This window comes from Chenopodium quinoa, unplaced genomic scaffold (assembly GCF_001683475.1).
Source record: "Chenopodium quinoa cultivar QQ74 unplaced genomic scaffold, ASM168347v1, whole genome shotgun sequence".
NCBI classification, from domain to species: Eukaryota; Viridiplantae; Streptophyta; class Magnoliopsida; order Caryophyllales; family Amaranthaceae; genus Chenopodium; species Chenopodium quinoa.
Genome location: NW_018742733.1, coordinates 1,566,544 through 1,580,636, shown reverse-complemented (window position 1 = coordinate 1,580,636; position 14,093 = coordinate 1,566,544). Strand labels below are relative to the sequence as shown.

Below are 14,093 nucleotides of genomic sequence, written 5' to 3'. Positions count from 1 at the left end.
AAAAAAACAGTATTCATTCAAACTTGCAGTGTTACCGGTGAATATATGTCAATGACAGCATCTATATCTTATTAAATTTCTTTCGGGGTACTTACAAATGAATAAGCAAGTGTCATATTTTCATGGAGTAGCTGAGGTGGAATTTTAAAAATAATATATAAAAATAATTAATTCATATATAGACATGTCTCTAAGGAGTAACTGATTTTCATTCTGTCAGACCTTTACTGGTAACTGATTTTCTGTCTCTATTTCGTATCCACATAATCACTACGCTTAAAATGAGGCACATCCTATAACACCAAACAACATATAATACGGTATCTCTAATTCGCACTGTATAATGAGGGGTACTTATTAGAGGTAGGCATGGGCCGGGCTGGCATGAAAGTCAATCAAGTATGATAGTAAAATGGACTGACATAGTATGAGTCCGCCACAAGCCTTACCACAGTCACCACAGTTCGGAGGGTATGGATATTATTTTTAAAAGTTGACATGAACATGGCACAAACATGGTATGTCAACCTCCTTTAATAATCTAATTTACCAAACAGTATATAAAAATTACTAAAAGGATCTACTGACATAACACCCCCAAACGAATATTTCTTAACTTCTTTCAAGCACGGCCTACTTGAACACGAGGCATGCTAGCACATTGGCCTATCTCATATCCAACATTAGAAGTTGTATACTAGCAGTTCCTCAAACCTTGTATAGAATCTTGTATAACTCACTAATTTGCTCTTTTTTGTGATTCTCTTGCACTGAACAAAAACTCTTGCCAAAATGAAGCACGGCCCAATACAACAAATACGTCCACCATCTGTGTAACATTCATAATTCCATACAAAAAAAATCTGAACATCTAATCATAATAATTCACAAATTATAAACCCCAAACAAGGGGAAGGAAAGAGAAAAAAATGAACTAAGACCATAGTATACAAGACCTAGAAACCAAATCTCCCAAAGAAAAAAAATTAGAAATCAGAAACTGAGGGAAACCTGAAAGCTAGAAGAAACAGTACAAAGGTCAAAGATCCAGCAAGTTTGAATTTTTTTTTTATAAAGGGCTGAGATGCAGAACACCCCCTCAATTTCACTTTCTTAGGAGCCTTTATTTGATGCGCCATCAACTCCCATCCACCATATATTGCCTCTCACCTTGGAGGGCGGTTATACGATCAGACTTCATATATAGACATATAGTCATATCCTCGACCAAAATTGCTACTTAATAAATTCCACCTCAGCTAGAGCTAAAAGCTATTTATGTCAATTTTTAACTTAAAGCTATTTATGAGAATTCATATTTTATTTCATTAATGAAAAAAAAAGCTAGAGGTAACATTCGCAAAAAATTTATCTAATGGATGGAAATTATGTTTCAGTGTTTACATGGAGACAAAATGAAAGATTAGGAGGGCGGTTTCAGTTATATAATTAGCTATTGATAGGTAATGATCCCATTAGTTTAGTAAAATAAAAATTGCTAAGGATGTTATATACACAAATGACAGGAGGTATTACCATAAAATACTAATTATGACACTAATATAATTGCAGCTATAAAATTTAGCTGATACAAATAAATGAATTATGCAAACTCTGCAGTTGTGAATTACGGCAGCATAAATCATGAATATAATTATCATTCTCAAATTTCCATTAATATGATAATAACTTGAACCAATAGTAAACTCAAATTCATATAGACAACAGTTATAATTACTGTGATTAAAACAGATAAAAAAAATCTGATTTGAGACGAGACAAGTGTCAAGTGATGAGTGTACAAACTAACATATATACACTTGTATTTCTGCTAAGAATTGCAACACGTCACAATGGCCATTATCAGAAAGTGCAAGAAGACAATAAAAATCATAGAACCATACAGAAATAACAATCAGCCCATGTAAGCTATTTCTAGTTCAAAGAAAATATTGTGATTGGAGACATTAGTAGCAATTGTCCCAACATGTAAGAAGATGATAATACAAGAAGCCTCAGGAAAAAGGACAGAAGTTTAATAAGAACCAGTTACTAGACATTATAACACCAACTATAGTAATCTATTGTCATTACCTATACCATAACATTTGCATTACCATAACCAACAAAACAACCAAAAGCACACTTATTTGCAAGTTAAAAATCAACCAATTTTCCAATAATCAAACCAAATAAGAAATTAAAGATAAAAGAAGGAACCTGGCAAGAACATAAAGGCGAGAATCCCAAACGAAAGAAATTAACCTGACAGTTCTCGAGGAATTAAATGTTTTACAAACGAAAGAAAGAGAGGTAGAAATGCAATAGAAATAGCAATTATACCTGACTCCATTGTTGAGCTACCAAGCGACCAAGAACACCAGATCCAACAATTAGCAAATCACTCTCACTAACTACCACGGACGATGATGATGTTCCTGATTAACATTAAATAGTTAATTGATTGAAACTTTTTAAGTGTATAATTGTCGAAATTGGAACAATAATTGAAAGGGGAGAGAAAGTAGCGAGAAAGAGGAAAAAAGAGAGATAAAGATAGAAGGCTTACTCAAAGATCAGGGCACGAAGCTGGAGTTTGAGCGACATTAGCTCAGCAACTCTCCACCACCGCCATCAATTACAAATCAAAACTCACCATCGTTGCTCTCCACCACCGCCAACAGTTACAAATCGAAACCCTAGAAATCGAAAAAAATCAAATTTTTGAATGAATTTTTTCGTGATTTTCACCTCAAAATCGGCCTCAGAATTTTTGTTTTACCTTGATTATTTATGTGAGATGATGATGGGGAAACTAGAGAATTGGGGGAAATTGAGAAAATGGAGAATTGGGGGAAATTGAGGAAATGGAGAAATAGGGTGAGAATGGGTACTGTGAGAATGAGTGGAGAAAATGGGTGAGAAAAGTAAAAACGTGTTTGTTCAAAATTTTGGTGAAAAAATTAGAGGGAACAATGCGCGCTTCAACCTAGCTAAAATTTTCATGATACAACACTACCGTTGCATTAGCTTTCATTTTTGTTAAAATATCTAGGCTATTGCAACGGTTCTTTAGAGCCGTGGCAATAGCTCTACCTCTAAGAGCATTAGTTTTATATCCGTGGCAATAGCCTACTCTATTGCAACGGCAATAAAAATACCGTTGCAATAGGCTATCTATTGCCACGACATTTGGATAAGGCGTTGCAATAGCTCATTTTTTGGCGTTGTATTTGATCGAAAATGTAGTAGTGATGCTAATTAATGAGGGTTGAGAAAAACTAAGGGCCTAAGAAAACTAAAAGGGAAAGAAGATCCCCCCATCTGAAGTCAAACGTCCTATTTATATGCCCAAAAATTACATCGTAAAATCCGTCAAAATCGGGCTTCAGAACAGTAGGAGCGCCCGCTCCTCTGTGTGTAGCGCCCGCTCCTGGGCTCTCTGCATGCCCTCTCCTCTTGCAGCAGTTTGGGGCAGAATGTAGGAAAACAGGGAGGAGCGCCCGCTCCTTGAAGGATGCACGCCCGCTCCTATATGTGCAGGGGGAGGCAGAATGTGGCAGTTAAGGTAGGAGCGCCCGCTCCTTCTTAGGTGCACGCCCGCTCCTGCTTTCCTTTGCTTCCAAAGAGTATTTCTTCATGCTTATGCTATTTAGCCCATTCTTCATTGTACCTACAAGCACGAGCACACACATAAAAAGAAACGGGGAAGCCAAAAGATGCAAATTAGCACAAGAGGAGTTAGAAAAAGGGATTAAAGTAGGGGAAAGAGTACAAAATTGTGTTTAGAAAGCCATGATAAGTGGACAAATAAAACACTTATCAAATTCCCCCAAGTTTGCCAATTGCTTGTCCCTAAGCAATTCACTTGGCGCAAAATAAACCAATAGATTAGTCCGCTCAAAGAAAAGCACATGTAAAGATAAAAGAATCCTTAAGCAATAAAACTCGAGCATGAAGTATATGCCTAAGATCACCTACGGTCATGACTAGCCAAGGCCTAGCTAACCTTCCCGAATGTACTCAACTTTGGTCCATTCAACCAATCTTACCGCGTCCCCAACACAAAGTTCAAATTCCCCCTAATGGTAGTGTCTCATGACTCCTCGAAGGAGCCGGAAGAAAAATAGACAAAAGAAGGTTTAGAACACTCGACATCTCAATGATAATTACCCTCTCCATATGCTTGTGAACCAACTCCCTCCACCGACTATGGCTTCAACTACTCTACTAACATTACAAAACTCAAGGATTACGACACAAAGTTAAGGCATAGAGAAAACTAGAAGTACTTTGCAATTAAAGTCAAGCTAAGATATATAGCACTAAGAGCAAACCTAAAGAGGTTTCTAACTTTGACCCAAATTACAAACTATGAATAAACTTGAAACAAAAACGCACCCCCAAGCTTGTTGGATTGCTAGGGTGGTGGCAATTCATCACTTCTTTTCTTTCTTTATTTCTCTAATTTTTTTTTAAACTTCGGCATTTACATCACAAACTATTATTTATAATAACTTAAATATTGAACTAAGGAAACAAGAATGACATGCCTTAACTTTGTGCGAATGAACAATACATAACAACCTTCGTATTACTAAGAGTAGTTTAGGCCGCGATCTTGTGAGTTAGGACTCAAGTTCTCGATCTAGGTACTAAATCAAAGAGGATCCTTGCCACTCATTCAAAATGTAGTAGGCTTGAAAAATATTAAAACCTCACTTTTGGAAAACAATGTGAGATCAAATACTACCTTTCGGGGTTCAAATTCCTTTGATATGGGCGACACCTTCTTACCACAATCCTAGACCTAAGTCTCGTACATTCGGTAAGATTATTCTCACACTAGCCTAAACTAGCCCATTCTATGTTCAACCAAGGGCATCTAAACCATGCTCGAAATTTTATTACCAAAAGAAAGCAAATATCCATCACATGCAATCCAATATCATCATTGAGGACTAGTCTAAAAGTAAAATGTTTTTTTTTTTTTTTTTTTGGAGGTTTAAAGGGACTAAGAGGAAAATATAAACAAGAATAGAAGGGAAGGAGTTACCATTAGTCTTGATGTAGTAGTATCTGTTATATACAAGGTGGTAAAAGAGTAGTGATTAGTAGCAAAGCAAACAAGGACTATTATGAGTGGATCATACACATAAGAGTTAAACAATCATTCCACAATTCATAAATAAACCGTCATTTGCAAAACTAAGGCAATTATATCACAAGCTCACTTGAATTCGTTTTACCATCAAAGACACTAATCGAATCATCAAGCCAAATGACTACAAGCAAAGACAATATATACAAAGTCTAAACTAATTAAAGGAAACACAATTATTATTATTATTTTATTTTTTGAAATAAAAGGGGGGAAGAGGTACTAGCTAAAGAATTTGGATTAAGGGAAGAGGAACTAGCTAAAGAAGATTAGGAGAGGGGAGGAGAAGAGGAGGAGAGGAGAAACTAACTAAAGAATTTGGATTAAGGGCTTTGGATTTTAGGGAAGGAGAGGAGGCTCATCAACAAATATCATCATCAAAGGTGAAGCACATAAACCAAACCAAGCTCATCAAAATGCAAACATTCAACCATTAATTAACCAACCAAGATAAACGGAGCATAATCAAATTAAGCACAAAACTAGCAACATCAAATCCCAACTCTATACAAGGCCTAAATACTCCCCCAAGCTAGACATTTAGTCACCGTTTCAATGAAACAAAATAGGCAATGAAGTAACCTCCCCCAAGCTTGGGATTGGCACCGTCCTCGGTGTCTCAAGAAGTGAAAGGGGCAATGAAACGGTAACTAGAATGTCTAGACCATCTAATTACGTCGGCGTCCCGGCGAATAGTGATAATTGTAGTTAATATCTACATCACTAGAAGTGGCCGTGGCGTCTACATAAGGAGGTAGATCATAGTTGGGACAAGTGCGGTAATGGCCAAAGTCCGGCATACCTTGCTCACCTTAACCACCATCATAGCCGGGTGGAAACCCGTAATGCCCCCTTAGGGGGGGATCGAGTACCTCTGAAGATGAACTATCACCTCTAACCTCTGGGACATAGTAATAGCTAGGGTCGCCCCTATAATCACATCCCCCGGGTTGGGTGTAGTCATAGGGTGGGTAGGAGCGAAGCTCATCAATTGAATGGCGCGGGCCTTGCCAAAAAGGGTAGGTGGGTTGACCATTATGCCAACCCGGAACCGGCCCTTGTTGAACGGGTCGGTTGGGACAGTTAAGGTAAGGGGCACTAGTAGAAAAAGGCTTATTTGCGTCGCTCATTTATAGTGTATTTGCGTCGCTTCTATGAGCGACGCAAATGACTTTTAAGTCATTTGTGTCGCTTCTAGGCGCGACGCAAATAATAGTCATTTGCGTCGCTTCTTTATATACAAGCGACGCAAATGACTCTTCTGATAAACTTATTTTTTGTCATTTGCGTCGCTCCTTTATAAACAAGCGACGCAAATGACTCTTCTGATAAACTTATTTTTTATTATTTGCGTCACTCCTTTATAAAGAAGCGACGCAAATAACTCTTCAGATAAACTTATTTTTTGTTATTTGCGTCACTCCTTTATAAAAGAGCGACGCAAATGAATTTTCTGATAAACTTCTTTTTTGTTATTTGCGTCACTCCTTTATAAAAGAGCGACGCAAATGACTCTTCTGATAAATTTCTTTTTTGTTATTTGCGTCACTCCTTTATAAAAAAGCGACGCAAATGACTCTTCCGATAAACTAATTTTTTGTTATTTGCGTCACTTGTGTTTATAGGAGTGACACAAATGACTGAGTAGACAATACAAAGCTGCTGTGTTTGCGTCACTTGTTTGTTTAATGAGTGACGCAAATGAGGTGAATTTTTTTTTTAATTATAATATAATAATTGCCTTATATATGTTTGTAGTACCTGTTTTCCTTACTAGTGGTATAAAGTAATATGCTAACGCTAATATAATTGAAATTAAAATGCAATATTATTGAATAATGCAAATGTAAATTTCGGCAGAGTCTCCTTTGTAATTTGGCCTACCCATAAAATTGGGAATGACGGCATTATATTAACAACCTGTCCAATAATTTACATCTCAATATCATAGACATTATACTCATCATCCCAACACCAATTAACCAAATTACTTCATTTCAAGCCTATAATCCAAAACAAGAGTCAAACATGCGCTAAGTGGTAAATCTAAAGTTCAACATTACATATAAAATACTCTGCCCAAATTTCTCGGATCTCATTTATCTCCTCCTCGGTGTACGGTGTAGTTCTTGAAAAATCCTATCAACACAACAAATATACAAGAGGAAAGTTTTAATTCAAAATTGTAGCTAACATCAAATTGTATTTATCAAACAAAAATGAAATATTTGACAACTCATACCTGAATAAGATCTTCACTGCTACGGTGATGTTCAAGTATTTCGTACATATAACGCATGACGTAGTAGCCACACTCACGTCCACCCAATTGTTGAGGACACTACATGTAATATATTTGTAAGTTGAATAATTGCTATACTTCAATTATTAAGAAACTAAAAGTTAGGGTAAGAAATTAAGGTAACCTGTCCCAAATGCCATGTCAATTTACTTCCCCTAGATTGTCCACTTAATGCCTTAAAACTTCGAAAAGCACTACACATTTGAAACAAATAACATATATATTACCCTTACACACATAAAATCATGACATTAATAACAAACTAGACTTACTTTGTCATTGCAAACTTAATTGCTAAATTTCGCTTCTGCCTCAAAGAATCAAAGATGATGACTTCACGCTTAGCCATGCATAAGACCAAAAGAACCCAATGATTCCTACATAATAAATTAGACACACATTTGTAAAATAGTAAAATAATATCAACAATTTTCAAAGTTCAAATAAATACTAGTTCAAAGTTTATACTTTTCATGGTATGGGCATAAGATGAAATGCTTAGTTTTCTTTAAACCCACGACGAATTAGATGATCTTTAATATCAACTATATCACGATATCCCCTTGAATTATTACAGTCACAACAAGGACAAAGAATAATCTTTGATTTATTCTCTGTTTGGTATTTTAAGGCAACAGTGCTAAACTCTTCAATTCCTCGTAAAAAACTTGTACAATTTCGTTTACCATACATCCAACTTCGATCCATTTTCAACCACTGAATAACAAAATTAATTTTAAGATAATGTGTATATTTTGTAACATATATAGCTCCTTAACTATAAACAAGAATATAAGGCATCAAACATTTTCATTCAAAGTTTATATCATGTAAATGCAACTCCGGATGATCCAATAAGGTCCTTATCACTCCAACCTAACTCATTCTTGAATGTCCTATCTTACTAATAACTACTTGTAAAGTTTGGTTGTAAAGAAAATCCGGCAGCATTTCCCTATAGTTCTCCAAGCACACAATGTAGATAATCGGCTATCAACATATGTACCCAGAGAACAATCGGGAAATAGTGAGCCATGATCTTCTTAGACCCAAAACAATTCAAGTAGTTATCACCTAAATGAGATAGAACATTTAAGAACAGTCCCAAACCGGGGACTATTCAAGACTTACTCCTAATGAGTAAGCCCTGAACGGGTATCTAAGCCAATGATGCAAGTATTATTGCAATTCCAATCAATTATATCACAATTAAAAATCTCATACAATTCACAATCATTATACCAACCAGAACAAATAAGTTAATATTGCAAAGAATGGTTCAGATATATATACCACAAGTGAAGACAATCTCGTATGCGTACTACCACCTTAATCGTTTGTCCACAACCAGAACCTCGAGCAACTTGTGGAATTCACTTCCGCATAATTAAGAATCTGCCATAAGAAATTACATATATTAAACCAACATAGTTGATTCAACTTAATTTGCCATGTGACATAAAAGTTGTTATTCGGCATTGCTTATTAGCCAACCATGGTGTAAAACTTGAAGACCTGAAACGAGTGTTAAATGCTAGGTCCAACTTAATCTGCCATGTGAAATAAATGCTAGTTGTTATTTTGAATTTTTTTTTTAATTAAGGGTTGAACAAGGTGGTTGTTTAATGGATGGAATATTGATTTATAGTTTTTTTAACTTGATGACTGATTGAAGGTCACCTTAGCTAGGTCTAACGGATGGGAAGTACCTTTTTTGTCGCCTAAAGTATGTGAAATACTTCTCTAAACACACAGATTAGGTTTTTTTTTTTTTTTTTTTTTTTTTGAAAAGTGTTTCCTTGTTGATTAGATTTGTAAAGTTGTTTCTGGAAAGGCAAGAAAGCTGATTTTACAGCCTTTCATATCAGTCAGATGAAACAAATATTAGTCAGTGAGTAACAAAGACCAAAAACGAGAATTTCAGATTGCCACCTCCAACAAGTGCATACCATTCACAAAATTATGATTAACTGTTTTCTAACAAGTACAGAAAAAACATGTATCAGTCCTAAAAGACACTGAGCACTCCACCTTTTTCAATTGCATCCAAACAACATTTATGTTCTGTTTGCCTAACATTCATACTAGAGCAGCAGATTGCTACGGAGTATTATTTTATCAAAATTCAAAGCTTCATTGAGAAAGTCAAGAACATTGGCAACTTTAAAATCCTAGATGCATATAAGCAAAAATTAAGGAGTGAAGCTATAAAGCCTTAAAGACAACACAACACTTACCATAACACATCTTACGAGGAAACATGTAAAACATATTGTGGTTACATAGCCAACCTGCAAAAGGTGCACAGCAACATTATTAATCACAAGGAATGCCAAATTTCAAAAAATAATTTAAAAAAAGATCTGTGAACATAAACCCATCGGGAGAAGAGGGTTAAGACAGAGAGAGGAATGCACCTCCTGAAGCTTTTTACGTCGTCCTTTTGATTCTACAGGGAACCGTTGCAACATCAAGAAAAGCCTGCCCATAAAGACCATCAACAATGGAGGTATACAAATAATGATAAACAAAGCTAAAATTATAACAAGAATCTTCTTTGTATGTTCAGGATTAAAAAAAATACTTGATCTACAAACACTTTAAAATAGAAACAATCACTCCACCTAAAAGCTTAAAGCAACGGAGATATACTGTGAGAAACATGAATATAGCTACAAGAAGAAAGCATATTGCATAATCAAATATTTACATATACTACTGCTGAGATGAGACACCACAAGCCTTGTGGAGCTCCATCACCAGGTGCAGAAGTGCGAACTAGACTCTTTCACTACACACAGGGATGCGCCATAATGAAAAACCCAATAGAAAACTAAATCACCAAGAGTTAACAATTTATTCATGCGTTATTGACTATGCTATTTAGGCTTGGGTATGCCGGTATGGTACATATCCGTTTTCAGGGACTATGCAATATGCTCAAATGACTATGCTATTCTACAGACTGTTCAAAGATGCAAACAAGCAACCAGTAGTATATTGCAAAACAGCAACTGTAAAAATCTACAGACTAAATGTACTAACTGAAAACATGCAGGTGAATATATTAAACCAGTAGAATTGAGATGAGCCTCAATGAAAATTCAATGACTGAAATTAAAAAAATTCAATTAAATCTGCCATATAATTTCTAATTAGTGAACTAACACTAAACCTGAAATTAAACTAAGTCATTGTTCAAGTTAAATGCTACATTCTATCTACCATGAAAAGATTGAACATAAATAGAAGCAATCTTACCATAGGTGAAATTGACTTCAAAAATTCAACAATGTCGAGCCGAAATCGATTTTTGGGGGCGAAAATTAAGCGATTTTTCCACTCTAAAATTCAAAAATTCAACATTGCTGTAATTTGCTTGAACTTCCTCGGGTTTTTGGGGGCGAAATTAAGCGATTTTTCCACTCGAAAATTTCAGTTATTGCTCGAATTTTTTCAGCAGGATTTTTAATTGAATTTTTTGGGGTTTCTAGGGTTCGAATTCGTATGGAATTGAGTACATTTTTTGCTCGAAATGGGGGATTTTTGGTCGAAAATAATCAATTTTTCTGGGGTTTAAGGGTTCGAATTAATTAGGGTTTTTGGTCTAAATTTTTGCTCGAAATTGCTCGGATTTGGTGCCGATTATGGGTGTTGAACTTGATTGCGATTTTGGATGTTGAATTTGCTGAGGAATTGCAGTTTTTTGGGCGAATTTGTGGGTGTTTTTTGGGCGAATTTGCTGGGTGTTTTTTGGGCGAATTTGATTGCGATTGTGGGTGTTGAACTTGATTGCGAATTTGCGATTATGGGTGTTTTTTCTTTTTGTTTAGTGAATTAGTGAAAGGTAGGCGTGAAAAGCTAAGGTCAAAAAAGCGCAGAATGAATAACCTAAAATGCAACAGAGTTATTTGCGTCACTTTATAATAAAAATGCGACGCAAATAACAAAAACTGAAATGCTGAAAATTTGTTATTTGCGTCGCTCATTTATTAAAAGAGTGACGCAATTTATTCACTGCCTTATTTGCGTCGCTTGTCAATAAATAAGTGACGCAAATAAGTTTATTATATGCGTCGCTTCAATAAATAAAAGCGACGCAAATGATAGAAAGCTAACATACACTTGACTTTTGCGTCGCTTCTTTAATAACAAGCGATGCAAATAACTTTAAAGGATGGTAAAAATACACATTTGCTTCGTTCTTTAGAATGAGTGACGCAAATATGGCGACGCAAATGAGCCTTTTTCTACTAGTGGGGGAAAGTCTCCCCTCTCAACTTGATGTTGGTAGCTTCTTTCCGCTACAAAACTTTGATATTCATTTTGCTCAAGAAGTCTTTGGTTAGTTAAATTCAGTTGGTTGAAACCATATTCTACATCAAAGAGGGAAGAGGAAGAGGAGGAACCACCTACCCTAGATCGGGGGATGGAGGATGTACTCGCACGATGGGGTATAAGTACATCCTCGTTATTACCGGCCATACCACGTGGGGGCTGCTCACGTGGCACTTGCCACGTGGTCCCCACCGAGCTATTAACCGCCGGGTTTGGGAGAGTGCAATAACGCTTCCCATTGACTTTCCAACTATAGCAAATATTATGGCCCTCAATTTCAGTAAGGAACTTCATATCACTAAGTGCCTTAAGATCAAGCATGTTAGAACCTTGGACCGGGGTCATTTGGTCTAGATAAGACCCAAACCCTAACTTATTCGCAATAATTGAAACCATTCCCCCGCATCTAATTTCTCCACTCATCTCTCCACTTTCCCTTATTTCGATACATCTTTTGATGAACAAGTATCCCATGTTCACATACCCTTCCACATTTCCTTCGAATCTTGAAGCTAGAAAGAGGTATTTGATCTCCTCTTTAGTTAGCTTCCCTAAGTCTTGTTTAGAAAAACAAGCATAGCTCATGATTCGCATAAAACTTCGAAGGACGGGGTGGATAATGTGGCTAGCATGGCTAGACCGGGTTGTGAAATTGGGATACCCCGCAATGGTATTCCACCACACTTGCTCCTCATAGCTTGAGAAGTAAGTACCATTGGGGTCATAGACTTGGTTGAGGGTGGGCCATTCAAAAATTTCGTTCAATCTCGTCAAAGTTAAGGTTCTTTCGACATTGAACATTCTAAATTTTATCTCACATTCCAATGGCTCATCCTCAAGGCTAATGCGTTTCATAGAAACCGATGAAAGGAATTCAAGAGTTAGGGAAGAAAAGGTTTCTTCCTCAAGGTTCAAGAATTTTAGCCAACCGAAGTTTTCGGCTACTCTTCTAATTCCATCATCGACCCCTAGAAGTCGCATTGATTGTTGATGATAGAATCGGGTTGGAATAATTTTTCGCTTGGAAAGGTCATCGAATTCCTTTTTAAATCTTTTATCGATTTTTAAGGTTGGTGGTGGGTTAGGGTTTTCTTGTTGTGAAGGGGATGAGGATGATTGAGGTTCACTAGTCTTTCTTTTCTTAATCCCTCCGATGAATTTCTTCATTTTTGGATTAGGAAAGGCTATTTAAGAATATCACTCAACAACAAACAACTCCACACCACCCTTAACTTCAAACCCCCTTAAAATCCAAGAGTACATGTTTCACAATACAACCAAAATATATCCAACACACAATTTTTCAAGAACAATGCACTTCACAATTTCACAAAAATCAAAATCACAAATTCCCAAAATCTAAGAAATTTCCAATTATAAATTCAATTATCCTAAAAATCATTCACGAAATTTTTCTAACTATCCTCCAAAGACAAAAATACTTGCTTGAATTCACCTAATCATGCAACTAGTCACACAAACTCAATGAAATTAGCAAGAATTAAGAAATTTTAAAGAAAGAAGTTGAGTAGAGTAATGGATTATACCAAATAGAGTATGAAAATACTCTAAAACCCTCCAAAACCACTCAAATTTTGCTCCTTCTTCTTCAAGCTTAAACCTTTTACTCTTGTTCTTCAATGGAGGAATTAGGGGTTTTCAAAATTTTGACCAATTTTGTGTATTTTTGTGATTTTTAGAAAGAGAATTGGAAGGGGAGTGAGGATTTGTGAATTTTTAGTGAAGAAAGTGAAGGATTGATGATGATTTTGATGAGAAAAGGTAGAGAAAATGGGGTTTTTAGAGTGAGAAAGAGGTGGGTAAAGAGGAGAGAGAATATGAATAAGGTGAAATGAGAGGTTAGAAGTGAAAGAGGGTAAAAAGGGATAAGGGGGAAATCCCTTTTTTTTTTTTACACGGCAGGGGAGGGGCGCCCGCTCTGTTGAAGAGGAGCGCCCGCTCCTCCCTTTGAGGGTTGCTACTTCCTCTTTTTCGTCAGTAGGAGCGGGCGTGCAGGATGGTAGGAGCGCCCACTCCTACTTCTTTACTTCGATTCTGCCAATTTTTTTTCAAAATTCAATATTTTTTTTTTCGAGAGCTGAACATAGGAGCGGGCGTGCAGGTGTATTGGAGCGCCCGCTCCTACTACTTGTTGTAGGTTCTGCCTCAATTGCTGCAAGTAGGAACGGGCGTGTAGGGTGGTAGGAGCGCCCGCTCCTAAGGTTGCTGGGAGATTCTGCTTTGTTTGCTGGTAGTAGGAGCGGGCGTGCATTTGAGCAGGAGCGCCCGCTC

At 36.5% G+C, this 14,093-nt stretch overlaps 1 protein-coding gene across 4 annotated transcripts; it reads right to left on the bottom strand.

The window, feature by feature from the left end:
- Positions 1-6,970: 6,970 nt before the first annotated feature.
- Positions 6,971-11,425, bottom strand: LOC110723761. Of its 4 annotated transcripts, XR_002511758.1 has the most exons (8): positions 10,725-11,425; positions 9,881-9,944; positions 9,701-9,754; positions 8,757-8,858; positions 7,736-7,840; positions 7,588-7,657; positions 7,404-7,502; positions 6,971-7,300 (listed from the first exon to the last, which is right to left on the bottom strand). XR_002511758.1 is itself a non-coding variant. In XM_021903130.1 (7 exons), the coding sequence occupies exons 4-7, from the start codon at positions 7,810-7,812 to the stop codon at positions 7,208-7,210; spliced, it is 339 nt and encodes a 112-aa protein (XP_021758822.1). In that variant the 5' UTR covers positions 7,813-7,840; positions 8,757-8,858; positions 9,701-9,754; positions 9,881-10,305; the 3' UTR covers positions 6,971-7,207. The 4 variants fall into 4 exon arrangements, 2 of the variants coding, with proteins under 2 accessions (XP_021758822.1, XP_021758823.1); XM_021903130.1 differs by lacking the exon at positions 10,725-11,425 and having other exon boundaries at positions 9,881-10,305; XR_002511759.1 differs by lacking the exons at positions 7,736-7,840; positions 10,725-11,425 and having other exon boundaries at positions 9,881-10,311.
- Positions 11,426-14,093: the final 2,668 nt, after the last annotated feature.